At 38.2% G+C, this 20,251-nt stretch overlaps 1 protein-coding gene across 1 annotated transcript in view; it reads left to right on the forward strand.

The window, feature by feature from the left end:
• The window catches only part of LOC124960634 (putative KHDC1-like protein), a 135,604-nt gene extending 116,478 nt beyond the window's left edge, over positions 1–19,126 (forward strand). Inside the window, exon 2 of the mRNA XM_047519551.1 lies at positions 18,599–19,126. Coding sequence (XP_047375507.1) covers positions 18,599–19,126 — 528 coding nt within the window. The remainder of the gene's footprint in view (positions 1–18,598) is intronic.
• The last annotated feature ends 1,125 nt before the right edge of the window (positions 19,127–20,251 follow it).

Raw genomic sequence — 20,251 nt, forward strand, 5'->3', positions numbered from 1 at the left:
TGAGCTGCTATAAACATTGATGTGGCTGTGTCACTGTAGTGAGTTGATTTTAAGTCCTTTAAGTCCTAGGAGTGGGATGACTGTGTCAAACCGTAGTTCCATTTCAAGTTTCTGAGGGATCTCCATAATGCTTTCCAGAGTGGTTGCACCACCAGTTTGCAGTCCCACCAGCAATGGATGAGTGTACCTTTTTCCCCACATCCTCACCAATATTTATTGTTACTTGCACTCTTGAAAATTGCCATTCTGACTGGAATGAGATGGAATCTCAGCATAGTTTTAATTTGCATTTCTCTAATTGCTAAGGATGTTGAACATTTTTTCATATATATGTTGACAATTCATATTTCTTCTGTGAGGTGCCTGTTCAATTACTTTGTACATTTATTGATAGGGATATTTGTTTTTCTGGTTTTGGGGTTTGGTTGTTTTTTTTGTTTTGTTTTGTTTTGTTTTTTTTTTTTGAGTTCTCTGTACCTGGAGATTAATGCTCTATCTGAGGTGCAGGTGGCAAAGATTGTCTCTCATTCTATAGGATTTCTGTTTACATTCTTTTTTTTTAATTCATTTTCATTATAAACAAATGGGATACATCTTGTTTCTCTGTTTGTACATGAAGTAGAGGTATACCATTTGTGTAATCATACATTTACCTAGTGTAATAGTTTTTGATTCATTCTGTTATTCTTTTTCTCCCCCCCTACCACTTCACCCTCTTATCGCTCTATAGAGTCCCTCCTTCCTCCATTCTTGCCCCCTTCCCACCACCTATATGTGTCATCATCCTGCTTATCAGTGAGATCATTTGCCTTTTGGATTTTTGAGATTGGCTTATCTCACTCAGTCTAATATTCTCCAACTGCATCCATTTGCCTGCAAATGCCATAATTTATTATTCTTTATAGCTGAGTAATATTCCATTGTATATATATACCACAGTTTCTTTATTCATTCATCAAATGAGGGGCATCTAGCTTGGCTCCCCAATCTGGCTATTATGAATTGAGCAGCTATGGACATTGTTGTGGCTGTATCTCTGTAGTATGCTGATTTTAAGTCCTTTGGGTATAGGCCAAGGAGTGGGATAGCTGGGTCAAATGGTGGTTCCATTCCAAGTTTTCTAAGGAATCTCCACACTGCTTTCCAGAGTGGCTGCACTAATTTGCAGCCCCACCAGCAATGTATGAGTGTACCCTTTTCCCCTCATCCTCTCCAACACCTATTGTTGCTTGTATTCTTGATAAGCACCATTCTAATTGGGGTGAGATGGAATCTTAGGGTAGTTTTGATTTGCATTTCTCTTATTACTAAAGATGGTGAACATTTTTTCATATGTTTGTTGATTGCTTGTAGATCTTCTTCTGTGAAGTGTCTGTTCATATCCTTAGCCCATTTGTTGATTGGGTTATTTGTATTCTTGGTGTAGAGTTCTTTGAGTTCTTTATATATTCTGGAAATTAGTGCTGTATCTGAAGTATGATTGGCAAAGATTTTCTCCCACTCTGTAGGCTCTTTCTTCACATTGCTGATAGTTTCCTTTGTTGAGAGAAAGCTATTTAGTTTGAATCTGTCCCAGTTATTGATTCTTGCCTTTATTTCTTGTGCTATGGGAGTCCTGTTAAGGAAGTCTGATCCTAAGTCAACAAGTTGAAGATTTGGACCTACTTTTTCTTCTATAAGATGCAGGGTCTCTGGTCTGATTACAAGGTCCTTGATCCATTGTGAGTTTATTTTTGTGCACGGTGAGAGATAGGGGTTTAGTTTCATTCTGTTGCATATGGATTTCCAGTTTTCCCAGCACCATTTATTGAAGAGGCTATCTTTTCTCCATTACATATTTTTGGCCCCTTTGTCTAGTATGAGAAAATTGTATTTATTTGGGTTTGTGTCCGTGTCCTCTATTCTGTACCATTGATCTACCTTGTCTATTTTGGTGCCAATACCATGCCGTTTTTGTTACTATTGCTTTGTAGTATAGTTGAAGATCTGAAATTGCGATACCCCCTGCTTCACTCTTACTGCTAAGGATTGCTTTAGCTATTCTGGGTTTTTTATTCTTCCAGATGAATTTCATAATTGCTTGCTCTATTTCTGCAAGGTACATCATTGGGATTTTAACTGGAATTGCATTGAATCTGTATAGCACTTTTGGTAGTATGGCCATTTTGACAATATTAATTCTGCCTATCCAAGAATATGGGAGATCTTTCCATCTTCTAAGGTTTTCTTTAATTTCTTTCTTTAGTGTTCTATAATTCTCATTGTAGAGGTCTTTCACCTCTTTTGTGAGATTGATTCCCAAGTATTTTATTTTTTTTTTTTGAGGCTATTGTGAATGGGGTAGTTTTCCTAACTTCTCTTTGTGAAGTTTCATCACTTATGTATAAAAATACATTGGATTTATGAGCATTAATCTTATATCCTTCTACTTTACTGAATTCACTTATGAGTTCTAAAAGTTTTCTGGTGGAATTTCCTGGTTCCTCTAAATATATAATCATGTCATCAGCAAATAGGGATAGTTTGAGTTCTTCTTTTCCTATTCGTATCCCTTTAATTTCCTTGGTCTGTCTAATTGCTCTGACTAGAGTTTCAAGGACAATTGTAAATAGAAGTGGTGAAAGAGGGCATCCCTTCCTTGTTCAGTTTTTAGGGGGAATGTTTTCAGTTTTTCACCATTTAGAATGATATTAGTCATGGGCTTAGCATAGATGGCCTTTACAATGTTAAGGAATGTTCCCACTATCCCTACTTTTTCCAGTGTTTTGAGCATGAAGGGGCACTGTATTTTATCAAATGCTTTTTCTGCATCTATTGAAACAATCATGTGATTCTTGACTTTAAGTCTATTGATATGTGAATGACATTTATTGATTTCCAGATGTTGAACCAACCTTGCATCCCTGGGATGAAACCCACTTGATCGTGGTGCACTATCTTTTTAATATATATTTGTATGCGATTTGCTAAAATTTTGTTGAGAATTTTTGCGTCGATGTTCATTAAGGATATTGGTCTGAAATTTTCTTTCCTCGATGTGTCTCTGTCTGGTTTAGGTATCAGGGTGATATTGGCTTCATAGAATGAGTTTGGGAGGGTTCCCTCCTCTTCTATTTCATGAAATACTTTGAGAAGTATTGGAATGAGCTCTTCTTTAAAAGTTTTGTAGAACTCGGCTGAGAACCCATCTGGTCCCGAACTTTTCTTTGTTGGTAGGCTTTTGATGACGTCTTCTATTTCATTACTTGAAATTGATCTATTTAAATTGTGTATGTCCTCCTGCTTCAGTTTAGGTAATTCATATGTCTCTGGAAACCTGTTGATGTCTTCGAGGTTTTCTATTTTGTTGGAGTATAGATTTTCAAAATAGCTTCTAATTATGTTTTGTATTTCAATTTTGTCTGTAGTGATATTTCCTTGTTCATTCCAAATTTTAGTCATTTGGGTTTTCTCTCTTCTTGTCTTTGTTAGTGTGGCTAAGGGTTTATCAATTTTATTTTTTCAAAGAACCAACTATTTATTTTGTCAATTTTTTCAATTGTTTCTTTTGTTTCAATTTTGTTGAGTTCAGCTCTGATTTTAACTATTTCCTGTCTACTACTACTTTTGGTGTTGGTCTGTTCTTCTTTTTCTAGGACTTTGAGCCATAGTGTTAAGTTGTTTATTTGTTGATTTTTTTCTTCTTTTATTGAATGCCCTCCATGAAATAAATTTTCCTCTAAGAACTGCTTTCATAATGTCCCAGAGATTTGGATATGATGTTTCCTTGTTCTCATTTACCTCTAAGAATTTTTTAATTTCCTTCCTGATATCTTCTGTTATCCATTCATCATACAATAGCGTACTATTTAATCTCCAGGTGTTGGAGTAGTTTCTGTTTTTTACTCTGTCATGTATTTCTAATTTCAATTCATTATGATCTGATAGAATACAAGGTATTATCTCTATCTTCTTGTATTTGCTAACAGTAGCTTTGTGGCATAATATATGGTCTATTTTAGAGAAGGATTAATGTGCTGCTGAGAAGAAAGTGTATTCACTCTTTGTTAGATGGTATATTCTATACATGTCCATTAAGTCTAAATTATTGATTGTTTTTGAGATCTATGATTTATTTGTTCAATTTTTGTTTGGAGGATCTGTCCAGTGGTGATAGAGGTGTGTTAAAGTCACCTAGTATTATTGTGTTGTGATCTATTTAATTTCTGTCATTGAGAAGGATTTGTTTGACATATATGGATGAGCCACTGTTTGGGGCATAGATATTTATGATTGTTATGTCTTCCTGATTTATGCTTCCCTTAAGCAGCATGAAATGTCCTTCTTTATTCCTTCTGACTAACTTTGGCTTATCTGATATGAGGATGGATACTCCGGCTTTTTTACTGTGTCTGTGTGCATGGTATGTTTTTCCCCATCCTTTCACCTTTAGTCTGTGGGTATCTCTTTCTATGAGGTGAGTCTCTTGCAGGCAGCAAATTGTTAGATCTTTCTTTTTAATCCATTCTGCCAGTCTATGACTTTTGATTGATGAGTTCAGGCCATTAACATTCAGGGTTATTATTGAGATATGATTTGTATTCCTGGTCATTCAACTCTTTTTTTTTTTTTTTTTTTTTTTTTTTTTTTGACATGACTTGATTTCTCCTTTATTTGGTTGTTCCTTTAGGGTAGTCCCTCCCTTTGCTGATTTGCATCATTGTTTTTCATCTCTTCCTCATGGAATATTTTGCTGAGAATGTTCTGTAATGCCAGCTTTCTTTTTGTAAATTCTTTTAGCTTTTGTTTATCATGAAAGGATCTTATTTCATCTTCAAATCTGAAGGTAAGTTTTGCTGGGTATAAGATTCTTGGTTGGCATCCATTTTCTTTCAGAGTTTGAAAAATGTTGTTCCAGGCCCTTCTAGCTTTTAGGGTCTGGATTGAAAAATCTGCTGATATCTGTATTGGTTCCCCGCTGAATGTAATTTGATTCTTTTCTCTCACAGCCTTTAAAATCCTGTCTGTATTTTTTGTATGTTAGGTATTTTCATTATAATGTGCCTTGGTGTGGATCTATTGTAATTTTGTGTATTTGGAGTCCTATAGGCCTCTTGTACTTGATTTTCCATTTCATTCTTCATATTTGGGAAATTTTCTGATATTATTTCATTGAATAGATTGTTCATTCCTTTGGTTTGTTTCTCTAAGCCTTCCTCAATACCAATAATTCTTAAATTTGACCTTTTCATGATATCCCATAGTTCTTGTAGATTCTGTTCATGATTTCTTACCATCTTCTCTGTTTAGTCAACTTTGTTTTCAAGATTAGACATTTTCTCTTTGATATCTGAGGTTCTGTCTTCCAGGTGTTCTATCCTATTGGTTATGCTTTCTATGGAGTTTTTTATTTGGTTTATTGTTTCCTTCATTTCAAGGATTTCTGTTTGGTTTTTTTTTTTTTTTTTTTTTTGAGAATCTCTAACTCTTTATTGAAATGATCTTTTGCTTCCTGTATTTGCTCTTTTAACTGTCGATTGGTGCAATCATTCAATGCCTGCATTTGCTCTTTCATCTCATCATTCAATGCCTGCATTTGCTCTTTCATCTCCTCATTTGCTTCCCTGATTATTTTGATTATGTACATTCTGAACTCCCTTTCTGACATTTCTTCTGCCATGCTGTCATTGGATTTTATTGCTATACCATCTAGGTTTGTTTGGGACATTTTCTTCCCTTGTTTTCTCATATTGTTCATGTATCTACCCCTCTAATAGTGAAACTGTGGGATATTGCAGATTTCCTCTGTTGACTAATATTGTCTCTGTAGATTTCCAATAACTCACCTCTTAGCCTTCAGTAGCCTGAAGTCTTGGAGGAACCTGATAATGCTGTGCTCCAGTAGGAAGCTGGTCTTCTAGGGGTGGTGGCCTTCATGTGGGGTATATTCCCTGGTGCCTCTGAGTTGATCCCTAGTCTCAATACTTCCTCTTCTTGGCTCCTTGGTCTTGTCAAAGGTCCTCTAGCCTCCTGTAGGTGTCTCAGGAAGGGAGATGCCCTTCCAATGATGATGGCCATGCCCTCAGGAGTAATTCAAAATGCCTGCACCAGCCTATAAAGAAGCCTCTGGCTAACTCTGTGATGGCGACAAACTTTGGCAGGGTGGTCGGGTGGGGTTTTTCAGTGGTGGCGTCTGTATTTGGCCTGGTGCTTGGTTGGGTTGGCTACCCGCCACCCTGCTCCGCAAGGCAGGTGGGTTGGGTGCCCGCCTGCTACCTCAGCGATGCAAGCAGCCTGACTTGCCCATCAGCTCACTCCATGACTGCGACCAACCAGTGATGGCACCAAGCTAGGTGCAGGGGTCAGGCCGGGTCGCTCAGTTATGGCGTCTGTCCTTGGCCTGCTGGCTAGGTGGGTTAGCTGCCCGCCACCTACCTCTGCGAGGTAGGCAACCTGGGCCTGCTTACTCCAGGACTGCCTGTTTACATTCTTGATTGTTTTCTTTGCTGAGAAGTCATTTTTTAGTTTGATGTCATCCCATTTATTGATTCTTGCACTTTAGGAGTCTTGTTGAGGAAGTCAGTTCCTGAGCTGACATGACAGAAAATTGAGCCTAATTTTTCTTCTAGTAGGAATATTTTAGCTTACCAATTAGAAGAGATTGAAACGACATGTCTTCTTTATTGTAAAATAATTTTTTTTTTTTACAAAGAATCTATTAACTTTCAAAACATCATGTCAGCATTTCTCTTACACAACCCAGCAAGGAGAAAATGAGCAGTTGCCTCCCTTTCTAATATCAATACCATTAGCAAATGGAATTGACATGAAAGTAGCTGGGTGAGGAGGAAATATTGGCTATCTATAATGTTTCCACGTTGGTGCTGTAAGAGAGCACCAAATCAGCATTATTCAGTATAGAATAGTCAAAGCCAAAAGTAGAAAAGGTCAGTGTCTATGAAATATTGAAGTGTACCAAATTTGTTCTCTAAGATCTGGAACATAATAAAGAAGACAAATGCTTGAAGTTTAAGTGGAGATAAATTTAGGGTAAATAAAATATGTACAAGTTTTTTCTAAATGGGGCAAACTTCAGGTTTTTGTTACCTAATAGACTACAGCAGACAATAATGAAAGGATGAGTAAATCCATGGGTGTAAAGTTTAAACTCCATAAAGTTTATTGAATAGATATTTTTGTGGGAATGGGACCCACTCTGTTGGTTTCTGAGGCTTGCTGGTCATCTTAACTACTACTAGAAGACCTTAAGTATATACACACATCAAGTCACATCTGTGGACTGTACTAATGATATGCCCAACACCTACATATAGACACAAACATATAGACACATTACTGATGAGTGACAAATGGTAGATAGGCTGTGAAAGTCAGGCAAGCCAATCTATCCGAGTCACTGTCCTGTCAGTGAAACTGTCAGGAGGAGAGGATGCTACTCTGCCAGACCTGGTGCCAATGAAGGGAATCATAGTGGGAGCTGCACTTTGAGGGACCCTAAGTAGAAAGGAAGGCAGAGCCAGCAAGATGGCATAAGGCTTCATGGGGAGCAATGGGACACCTCAGATCCTCAGGGAAATTACCACAATCATACAATTCTATATATGGTTATATCTTTGTAAGAAATGGATAAGGGACTGAACTCTAGACTTGAAACACAGCTCCCAGACAAAGAAAAAGTAAAATAAAGCATGAGGAATTAGAGGAAAAGACTCAAAGAAACATGAGCATCACTTTGCCTATTATAGGCCCTGGAAATGGAGCTCAAGACAAATTGAACCTGATCTTGAGGGATGTGAGGACCTAGGACAATATCTCAGTTTCTTATACAAATTTACATAAAAATATTCCTGGATACTTGGGTACTTTATGCCATTATTTGTTTCCTCAGTGGGTGGACTAATACCTTTAAACATTTTACATTTTTAAAAATCTTCATGCTATAAGAGTCAAAAATCACTCTCTTCAGAGTATTAGCCCATTATGATTGGTGTCCAGAAAAACACAAAGTTGCCAAACTCATGAGAGAAGGAAGACCAAGCTGAGTCAACCACAGGTCATTGTCTTTTCTGAGATCATCCACAGGCTACATCCCAGCTCTATGTGCTACTGGATAGGTAGGAATTCTCGTCACTGGAAAGCCCAGAATGAGTGTAAGTGTTCAGAGCCTTTGTCAAAGCTTCTGCTTTGCTTTCCTTACTCTACCTCATTTAATCCTTAGGCAACACTATTCAGAGGTTAATTTTTTATCCCAATAATGAAGATCAAGAAACTGAGACACAGAACTGACCATCACACACTGGTAAAAGTTACTCACATTACCCTTTCTTATCTTTATAATTTATATACTTTGTCTAGAATTTAATAGAAGTAATTTTTAGTCCCAAATACTTAACAATTACCTTTATAGCAATTAGTAATATCATTTACACTTGTATTTCTTATTTTCTAACAGTAATTGGAAGTCTACATTTAAATTAGACTTCAATTTAGCCCTCAGGGAATGCCCAGACTTACTAAGACATTAATGTGACATTAGTTCAGAGTTAAGATCCATTCTGATAAAAATCTTAAGTATATTATTTTTTGCATTTCCCAATAGACAAAGACAAGGAAAAAAAATGCCTGAGGAGAGAACTGAGTACTAAGAAGGCATAAAGGACAGTTAAATTACAAGCATCAGCTAACAAAATGCCAGGGTGAAAAATAAACTGATCGCTAGGACTTGGAATGATGCCTAGAACAATGACAATGCCTACCTTCTGGGCCAGAGCTGAGGATTAGAGTCGGAATGAGGTCTCAGGGTTGGGCTTCACTGAGAACAGGAATCATACCTTTATATCCCCAGCAACTAGTGTAATGCAGACCTAAGAATAGGTGCTCGATAAATTTTTGAAGTTAAAAGAATGGGTATTTATAGAAAATTATTTTAGCAGAAGGGAGCAGAATAAAAAAGAAAGACAGTGCTATCCATGCATGTGATGTGGCTTGTTTACAGGTTCATTGGGTACAGAGGCTGAGATTCTATGACCTTCTCTGGATTACATGAAGGCAGGTTCCCAAGGCCTGACATGCTTTCCTAATTTAAAAAAATACTTGCATTCTTCCCCAAAATTGGATATCTAAGAACTCACATTAAGTTCTCCACACACCCAGGTTTCCTTTTTTCCTGAAGAACTAGTAAGTAAATTTTCTAGGTTGATTAGGGAAAAATAATATTTATTTCAAATTGTCCTTTTCTGGGATTGGTTTCTACCATCTTCAAATGTTCAGGTTTTGTTTTTTAGCTTGAAATATATACTTTGAAACACACACACGAAGATTTATGTCAACCTCAGTTCTGCTTTAGAAATGCAAGATTAGCTTTGCTTTATATGTGGCATTATGGGAATTCTGATGCAATCAGAAGTAAGATACTCCTTCAAAGCCACAAAAATCCTTACATGGATAAATAAATACATAGCAATCAAAAAAATCTCTTCTTATAAGACATTTCCTGGGAAGAAACCCAAAAATTTCACAATTGATACGCATGGAGTACCAATTAAATAAAGCATTCTTCTCAAAGCTTTCAGAACAAGAGAAGACTACTGGCCCAGGATGTAGGGTCCAGACTTCTGCATCTGCAAAAAGTGCCTTGAGAAACTTCAAACTCCAATATTTTGTCTGAAAGAATCAGCACAGTCAATTGTCTAGACAGAGTCAGCGCACTAGAAAACAGATACAGAAAGGGAAAGTTCATTAGAATTGACATGTGTTCAGACCAGAATGAAGACTATTAACCATGGTGTGAGATGTCACCAGGAATTTTTCTTACCACTCCTACTAATGAAATCATAAATTCACAGAAATTTAGGATTGGATGAGGCATTAACATATCTAGATTATAGGATAAAATACATCATCAAATGCATGACTATACATATTTTAATTCCTTTCTTACATGAAATAAAATGTATTTTGAGATGAGTGAAGAAAGTCTGAATTAATCATTTTTAAGTTGCTAGCATCCAACTTGAAAATAAAAACTATTTGCTACTGAATTTTCAGTAAACTAGACTTCTGCTATTTTTGTCACATTATAGCAAATAGCCAAAAAAATTAATACACCAGATTAATATTATCCTCAGAAGGTCATGAACATTAAAATGTCACCTAAGAAATACTTCAATAGTCACGATTAAGTACCTTTCACAACTTCAGTGGGTAAAACTCATTTGTTTTTAAAAATTAATTTTAAGGGACTAAATAGAAAATAAAGAAAAGAGAGAGAGAGAGAGAGGAGAAACCACCCAAAACTCACTAAGAACAAGTTAGTCATGTGAAATTGTCTACCAATCATTTTGTATGAATAATATCAAGTTTATGGTGTTCTTTGCGCCTCCATTTTGATATAGCTATCATCTTTTCTTAAAAAAATATTCCTTTTCTGGGCATACCTGTAATCCCAGCCACCCAGGAGGCTGAGGTAGGAGGATTGCAAGTTCAAAGCCAGCCTCAACAACTTGGCAAGGCCCTAAGCAACTTAGCAAGACCCTGCTTCAAAATAAAAAATAAAAAGGGCTAGGGCGAGGGATATGGTTCAGTGGTTAAGCACCCCTGATTTCAATCCCTGCTTCCCCCACAAAAAACAAAAATATATACACATATGTACAAACAATACAAGTAAAACTGCTCATTGTAGAGAATTTGGAAAACAGAGAAATGCATAAGGAAAAACACAAAATTCACTCACAAATGTACTGTATAGATTTTACTCTTAATATTTATATCATTACCTTTCTTTGATCTTTTTTTACTCACCAAAGGGATTCTGTTAAATATAAAGTTGTATTCCCTCCTTTTTCACTAAGCACTGTACATTTTCTCATGACATTAAGTGTCTTTTGAATACAATGTTTCAATGATGCTCCATCCTGGTGATGTCATTTTTTCTATTTAAATCTCCGTCCAAGTACTCAAAACTTTTTATCAAATTTCATATCTGCATCATGCAACATTTGTAAACTAACTATAAAATTTTAATGTGATGTCCCTTTGCTTTACAACAGTTTCTATGAAGCAGGAATTGTCTTTTTCCAAAACAAAACAAAAAAATTTTACCTTTTCCAACTCTCTACACATAGCACCATTTGGGAGATAAGGGGCATTCCTAGATGACTTGAACAATTCAGGTTTTCTACTCATGTTGAATCAATCTGGGTAATTTTTTCCAGAAAATTATGTATATTATCTATAGTTGGTTGGCAAAAATTCTTTCTCACATAGGGCAAATCATTGCTAGGTATTCTAGTTTACAGTGTACTTCAAGATTATCCAAATAGGAAGGTGGGAGAAGGCAAATCAAGCAATCTAGTCAGCTGCCACCATGTTCAAACACCTCTCCACCAACTTTTGAAAACTCAGTGTCTGCCTGGAGGTGTATCAACAGTAGTAATAAAAAAAAAAAACTTATTAAATATTTACTATGTTCCAGATACTGTGCGAAGTGCTTTAGGTATATTATTTAACATGATCCTTAGAACAATTTTACAGCAACCAAGTATTATTAACGCTATTTATGGATGAGGAAATGGAACATTGGAAGAGTTAAGTAATTTATCTAACCTGTGGGTGATGGAACTAGTCCAGTATCCAAATCTATATGACTCAACCCATTTCTTAGTTGCAATGCAGTACTCTCTCCCATTTTGAGCAATTGTTCACTACCATTCTTCAATTATCACTTCCTTTAAATGTTTACATACATTAATAATTTCTCTTACCTGTTAAAGATTGTGAAAGACTCTAAGTGGAAAAAAGAAGAGAAAGGAATCTATAATAAACAAAAGCCTTTGCCACCATGTTACAGGAGGCATAATCTTGGAAAATCCCAGAGTTTTCCAAAAACTGAAAATGTTCTACATTCTACAGCATTATTTTGCCAAAATGAAGACCATGTGCAGGACTTGTTCTGCTGTATGTTAAATGACAGCAACAATATTTTTACTTACATCCTTGCCATTATCTCTTAGAGTCAAGAGATTCACAGCAGTATAAATCTTTCAGTATATAAGACATTTAAAACATCATATTATCTATCATTCTTAAAACAAAAGGGAAAATATCTTTCATGAGAATGGCTGATCTAGTGCCTCCAAAAATCAAACCATTGGAAAATATACTAAGAGTCAGGAACTAAAGAAGCAAAGAGAATAAGCATCCAGTTTTTAGAGTACAAAAAGGAAAACATTGCTATCATTTAGCATTATTTGTAAAATACAATTTAGAAAGTAAATATGTAATTCATTGAGAAAATTTTTAGCATAGGCAAAAGGGAGGCAAAAAAATCATTTACTCATTTAGATCAGTTAATAGCTTATTGGTTCCTTAATATTTGTCTATATCCTTTGTACTGAGATACTCTGTAATAATGTGAGCCTAATGCAGTTCTTTCAAGGGAACCACCAATTATATGGGAACAAAGGATTAAAAAAATTTTAAGGCCAGGCACAGTGGCACACATCTATAACCCCAGGACTCTTTGTGCCCTCGAAGAGATGAGCCATGATCCTCAAGAGCCATAGGAAATGAAGCACATAGATAGAGCCCTGTGACTGTCCATCAGAAAAACAGTCTCTAATAGGCTACTAAAATCCAAGATCAGCATTCGGTGTGGGTATTTGGTTTCAATTAGGAAGAACATGCCATACCTAATAAAACATTGTGGACAGAGAAAACAAACAGTAGTGTAAGAGTGACCCACAAATCAGTGATGTTAATAAATCTAACAATAATTTAATGCCTGGACATTCACCACCTAATTGTCCATGCTATTCCTGGAGCCAATTACTAAGCTTTAGAAATTATAAAATCCTTATTATCAAAGCAACACAAAGAATTCAGACATTTAAAATAAGATCAATGCTCACAGCAGGACTTTTCCACAGGTATAGTGAAAGGAAATTCTCTAGAAGCCACTGTTTCCTTTCAACTTTCCCTTTATTTTAATATCTCTGCTACTCACTGTTAGCCTCTATCATATCATGACCAGTTATAAAGCCCAGAGAAAACTTTCTATATTGGGGCTTTCATTTGTTATTCAGCTGCTTCTCTCATGGGCAAGACTGCAGGAAATCACTCAGCTAAGCTCTGGATCACAAATACAGTCTACAAGAAAGCAGTTTCATATTTTTATGATTATAGAAAACTATTACAATTCCAACTTTAAAAATTTTTGTTTCTAACAAATATCATTTAAAAGTAGATAATGAGTCTCCCAAGTAGCATCAGGTGAAAATAGAACTAATTTACAATTAACAAAAGGAAACTATCCTTTGATATATACTAGTGTCGTAACTCACAAGTGGTGGTACATTACTTAAATGTGAAAAGCATTAGAAAAAAAATAAAAAGATCAACTGACAGTTGTTAAAACAGTAATAGATGAATCAACGTTTGGCCAGAAATCTATCTTAATGGAGATAGTCTTCTCATGATTATTATTTAAGGCAAAGAAGTTCAACTTGTTTTAGTTATTCAAGCAAAGAACAATTTAATTCACAATTTTCTGTTTGCTTGAATCCTATTTAAAAGTTTTGAAGTTATGAACTATTCTTAATGTACCTATTTAATTTTATGCTTGGTATGAAGTCATCTAACTTTCACAGAATATTAACCATAATCACCTCTGCAGTTCTTCAGTGCTCAGTCATTTCTTCGCCTCTTAGGTCTAGAGGAACTCGGTTCATTTGGTAGAATTACTAATTCACCCAGAATAGCCTCTGGGACCACATAATACAATCCCCAAGTTTCAGGAAAGAAAATATCTGAGTATCAGAGACACCTTAGCTGTCAAGGAGCCATCCTTAATGGTATCACAGATGAGCTCAAAAATAAGACTGGACAAATCAGAATGGATAAAAGAAAATAACAAATACCTGCCTTGCTATTGAGGTTCACAAGAGAAAGGTCCACTTGAAGTAGAAGTCAGGACAGGTAGTGCCACCTACTGGTCAGTCAAGGTAGAAAAGAGAAATAAGCCTAGTGAATTCACTTGTGCCATACTGGGTGATTTAGGACTGTAAGACATTGGCGATCTCCTTTTAATCACCGGGAAGAAACTCGCTGGAATCCAGTTAATTCATTTAAGAAGATTAAACCAAAGTAATTAATGATGTTTACCAGGAACACTGAAATACTCAAGGATCAAGATGGCAAACTAGAGGGAGGCTGCATTCCTTGGCTCCATGACTCAGGATTCAAGCAGAGGAAATACTGGTTCTCTGTGAGGCAGCCATTGCTGCCCACCAGCCTCCTGCTTTTTGCTCCCGTTTGTCTGCTGTGATTGCCCACCATCTGCCAGCATATCACTTGCCTGTTGTGCACAGATCACTCACTCACCACCACCAATCATCTGCCATGTGCCCGTCTGCCCACCTTTTGCCTGCCCATCCCCTGCCACCCAATGTCCACCTGCCAATCACCCAATACTTGCTGCCCTCTGCTGCCTGGAAGTCCATTGTCAGAGTACCTACATGTTTGGTTACACATGGTCACCCCCATCTTGGGACACTGGCGGGGGTCTGGGAGTTCAAGTCAAGGGAACTGCAGGTTTGCCACCACCACCACCATCTTGGGGTATGACCATCTCAGTCTGGGAACACCAGCAAGGGTCTAGAGATTTATTGTCAGGGGACCCGCAGGTCTGGTTGCACCTGAAGTCTTTCTGCAGGTGTGCTAGTGACTCCCATCTGGCTCCCTCTTTGCAGAGTGACTCCTTTGTGTGAGTGCATCCCTGATGGTCTCCCTGCAAGTTGAAATGGGATTGAGATCTTGGGATTGCAGCAAGGCAGAGCCTGGGAAATCTGAAGCCCAGACCCGTCAGGTTGAAGCTGAATCTGTGTGGACCAGTCTGGGTCTGGCAAGCCTCTGGAAAGTCAGATACTGGAGGCAGCTCCCCAGGGGGAGCATAGGTTAGAGAACCTGGAGATAACTGGGCTCTCTCCAGTTCAGTGAGTCCTGAGAGTGTGAGGATAGAAGGAGCAGGCTACAATGGATGGGAAGACTGGAGGGTGTGAGAGAATCTTGCTATTGGCTCACCCAGCCAACCAGTCCAGCACCTACTGAACTGGAGCTAACATCAGACTTCATACAACCCAACCTATCACTGGAGAAAGAAAGCTGAGAAAATTGTGGAAATCCAAGGAAGCAATCAATTTTTCATTGAGACTTTTCTTTCTTCCCTGCCACCCCCCAACATCTCTACCATCTTTGAATCCAGATATTTTTCATGCATCAATTCACTTGAGGAAGCTGATGTCTGAATAGTATATTACAGTTTGGTGTATATTCTTCAGAACTTCAGGCAATGAAAACAAAATATATGCTCCTGAAAATAAAGTCGACCATACCGAAAAGATGATATGAAACCATGAACAGAACTTGCAAGAAATATGGGACAACATGGAAAGACCAAATTTAAGATTTATCAGAATAGACAAAGGTATAGAGATACAAACCAAAGGAATGCACAATCTTTTCAATGACATAACTTCAGAAAACTTCCCAAATCTAAAGAATGAAATGGAAAATCAATTACAAGTGGCTTACAGGACCCCAAATGTACAAAATTACAGCAGACACACCAAGGCACATCATAAAGAGAATGACTAACATACAGAATAATGGTGGAATTTTAAAGTTTGTGAGAGAAAAAAAATCAAATTACATATAGGGGGACTATATTACAAGATGGCAGACTAGGGGGAGGCTGCATTCCTGGTCACTCCATAACTTGGGATCCAAGCAAATACTGTTTTACTACAAAGCAGCCATTGCTACCCACTGATCCCCTGCTGTTTACCCCCATTCATCTGCCATGATGGCCCAACCTCTGCCAGCATTTTGCCTGCCTTTTGAATGCAGATTGCTCACTGACCACTGCCTATCATCCACCGATTGCCCGTTTGCCCACCCCTTGCCTGCCCACCACCCACCTTTCACCTATCCATCACCCACTGCCCAATGTCCACCTGCTGAAGGTCTGCCATTAGCCTAAAGACCACCAGCAGACTGCCAACAAATCACCTGCTGCCTGCTTTTGCCTGGAAGTCCATTGTCACAGTACCCACAGGTTTGGTTACACACGGCCGCCACCATCTTAGGACACCAACCAGAGCCTGCAGGTTTGCCGCCGCCACTGCCTCCATCTCAGGGTGCAGCTACCTCGGTCTGGGGACATGGACCAGAGCCTAGAGATATATTAGGGTACCTGCAGGTCTGATTGCACCTGGGCTCTTCCTGCTGGGTATGCTAGTGGCTGCCATCTGGCTGCCTCTTTGTGGGGTTGCTCCTTTGTACGAGTGCATCCCTGGTAGTCTCTCTGCAAGTGGAAAGGGCATTGATATCTTGAGACTGCAGCAAGACAGAGCCTGGGGAAGTTGAAGCCCAGGTCCATCAGTTTGAAGCTAGGTTTGTTTGGGTCAGTCTGGGTTAGGTCTGGCAAGCCTGTAGAAAGCTGGAAACTAGGGGCAGTTCCCTGTGGGGAGCAAAGGTTGGAGAAATTGAAGAAAACTGGGCTCTTTCCAGCTCAGTGAGTCCTGAAGTGCATAGGGATGGAAGGGGCCAGTAACAGCAGGTGGGAAGACTGGAAGAGAGTGTGAGGGCATCTTACTATTGGCTCACCCACCCAAAGAGTTCAGCACCCACAGGACTGGAGCTAACATCAAACCTTAGACAACCCCACCTAAGGAACTGAACAGACACTTCACAGAAGAAGAAATATAATCAATCAACAAACATGAAAAAAAATGTTCATCATCTCTAGCAAGTAGAGAAATGCAAATCAAAACAACTCTAAGATTTTATCTCTCTCCAGTCAGAATGGCAGTTATCAAGAATACAAGCAATAATAATTGTTGACAAGGATGTGGGGGGAAAGGTATACTCATACATTGCTGGTAGGAAAGCAAATTGGTGCAACCATTATGAAAAGCAGTATGGAGACTCCTCAGAAAACTTGAAATGGAACCACCATTTGACCCAGCTGTTCCACTCCTTGGTTTATACCCAAAGGACTTAAAATCAGCATACTACATCATGTACAACTAATTAGAAAAAATAAAAAATAATAATGAAAATATCAGGGATCCAAGATGGCAGACTACATTCCTTGTCACTTTGTAACTTGGGTTTCAAGCAGAGAATATCTGTTTCTTGATGAGGCAGTCTTTGCTGCTTATCCATCCCCTGCTGTTTACCCCATTTGTCCACTGTGATCACCTGCAGTCTACCAGCATATCAATTACTTTTTGAGTGCAGATTGCTCACTGACTGATGCCTATCATCTGCCATTTGCCCATTTGCCTGCCTCTTTCCTGCCCATTGCTTGCCTTTTACCTACTCATCACCCACCACCCAAGGTCCACCTGCTGATCATCCACCGGTAGCCTGCAGACCAACCACAGACCACCAATAGATCACCGGTTGCCTGCTGTTGTCACAGTACCCACAGGTTTGGTTACACGTGGCTGCCACCAATTTGAGACAACAGCCAGGACCTGTAGAACTCCTGGCTGGACTGACCGAGCCCTGTCTCCAGGACCCCTCAGCTCGACCTACTGCACCCTGCCTCCAGGACCCCCGGCTGACCACACCCATGCCCCAAGCTGCAGCTCCACATTTGCCAACACTTTTGGAAGTCAGTGTACCATCTTGAATTATCCTGGAAGCAGAAGTTCCCATCTTTAGGTGGGGCAAATCCCATCCTGAGTTGCCTGCTGGAGACTGGAAGCTCATTGTCAGTTGCCTCTCTGAAGACCAAGAAATTTGAATACTATATGACTGTTATGTGTAGGTTTTTTCTTTTTTTTTTTTCTCTTTTTGAAGATTTTTAAGTTTTTATTTCTTTACTTTTCATGCTCTATTCCCTTTTGTTTACCTATTTCCTAAGAATCTCTTAATCCCTTTTCTCATGCTAACAACTAACTTCTTTTGATTATACTTTCACTCTTTCTACAATCTAGAACTTCTATATACTTTTATTATCCCATTAAGTTACATCCTACACCCCTCCCCATCCTCTTTGTCCTCCATTAGAAACTGCAGACCTTATTGCAAATCGGTTTGTTATACTGTAGATAATAATTGAACTCATCCTCTCTATTTATTATGAAATATTATTAATGTCTTGATAGGAGTTTTTTGGTTTAGGGCTGCATATTGTATGTACTGGGTGCTTCTAATATTGATCTTCCCCTTAAAGAAAAGATTTTGGAAACCTGTAGGGTCACTATAAGCCTATAGAGGGGCAACTAAAATACCCCAGATCTGCACTGCTAGAGGGCAAGATACATGAACAAATGAAAAAACAAGGGAAGAAAATGTCCCAAACAAACCTAGATTCTATATTAATAGAATCCAGTGACAGCATGGTAGAAGAAATGTCAGAAAAGGAGTTCAGAATATACATAATTAAAATGATTCATGAAACAAAGGATGAGTTAAGAGACAAATGCAGACAATGAATGATCACTCCAATAAGCATTGAAAGAGCAACTGCAGTAAGCAAAAGATCATTTCAACAAAGAGATAGAGATTCTCAATAAAAACCATTTTCCAGCCAGTTGCTTGGACTTGCCCTGCTTTGAATCAAGTAAGAGCAGTGCACCATTTGGAAATGAGCACTCTTGGCAAGAAAGCATGGTGGATCTTGCCTGCAAACTTTCATTCTCTGCTGGTATTTTACATGGAAGAAGACCAGGAGAAGCACATATTCAGTCATGGAGACACCTACCTTCACTGCATTGAGTTGCATAGCCACACCCTCATTCAACTGGAGCCGTGGGTCACAGCCACAGGTCAGACTCAAGTTACTGTCGTTGGACCACAGAGAGCAAGGCAGTGGCTGCTGGCCATGATTCAGAGTGTGGGGAGCCAGAATTCTTACTATAAGTCCCAAGGTCTGGAGATGTTGAAGCGTGTCCAGAGCCAGCCCCTGACTGATGGAGACCTGACTGGCAACACCATGGTGGAACCAGATACCTGGAGTCTATCACTGGCCACCAGACTGAGTAGGACCATCTTTCTTGAGGCTCCTCAGGGTTCTTCTTACCAATTGCATGGTTGTTTTCAGTTGCATTGGAGTTAGTTCTATCCGTAATAAGGGAATGCCCTCCTGGGAAGCTAGATGTGAGAAGTCTAGTTTAGCCCTTGTTGAGAAAAACGTGAAAGACCTGATAGAAGTTTGAATTTGTGGCCCATCTGATCTCTCAAGCCTTCTAGGCATGTGTCTGAAGGAAGTTTCCTAAATGTTGAAAAATTTTTCACTAGCAAAGATAGCTAATAAAGCATGCTACCTAATATGTAAAAAAAAAAAAGAAAGAAAGAAAGAAAAAGAAAAACCAAACAGAAATCCTTGAAATGAAGGAAACAATGATCCAAATAAAAAACTCAATGGAAAGCATCACCAACAGACTAGATCACTTGGAAGACAGAACCTCAGACAATGAAGACAAAATATTTAATCTTGAAAATAAAGTTGACCAAACAGAGAAGATAGTAAGAATCATGAATGAAACCTCCAAGAACTATGGGATGTCATGAAAAAACCAAATTTAAGAACTATTGGGATTGAGGAAGGCACAGAGATACAAACCAAAGGAATGAACAACCTATTCAATGAGATAATATCAGAAAATTTCTCAAACCTGAAGAATGAAATGGAAAATCAAATTCAAGAGGCTTACAGAACACCAAATGTACAAAATTACAACAGCACCACACCAAGACATGTTATAATGAAAATGCCTAACATACAAAATAAAGATAGGAGTTTGAAGGCTGCAAGAGAAAAGCATCAGATTACATATAGGGGGAAACCAATACGGATAGCAGCCGACTTCTCAACCCAGACTCTAAAAGCTAGAAGGGCCTGGAACAACATATTTCAAGCTCTGAAAGAACATGGTTGCCAACCAAGAATCCTATACCCAGCAAAACTAACCTTCAGATTTGAAGATAAAATAAAATCCTTCCACGATAAACAAAAGTTAAAAGAATTTACAAATAGAAAGCCTGTGCTACAGAATGTTCTCAACAAAATATTCCAGGAGGAGGAAATGAAAAACAACAATGTAAGTCAGCAAAGGGAGGAACTACCTTAGAGAAAAACCACTCAAAGGAGAAACCGAGCCAAGTTAAAAACCAAAAATAAGCCCAAATGACTGGGAATACAAATCATATCTCAATAATAACCCTGAACATTAATGGCCTA

Source organism: Sciurus carolinensis, chromosome 1 (genome assembly GCF_902686445.1).
Source record: "Sciurus carolinensis chromosome 1, mSciCar1.2, whole genome shotgun sequence".
In the NCBI taxonomy this organism is placed as follows: Eukaryota; Metazoa; Chordata; class Mammalia; order Rodentia; family Sciuridae; genus Sciurus; species Sciurus carolinensis.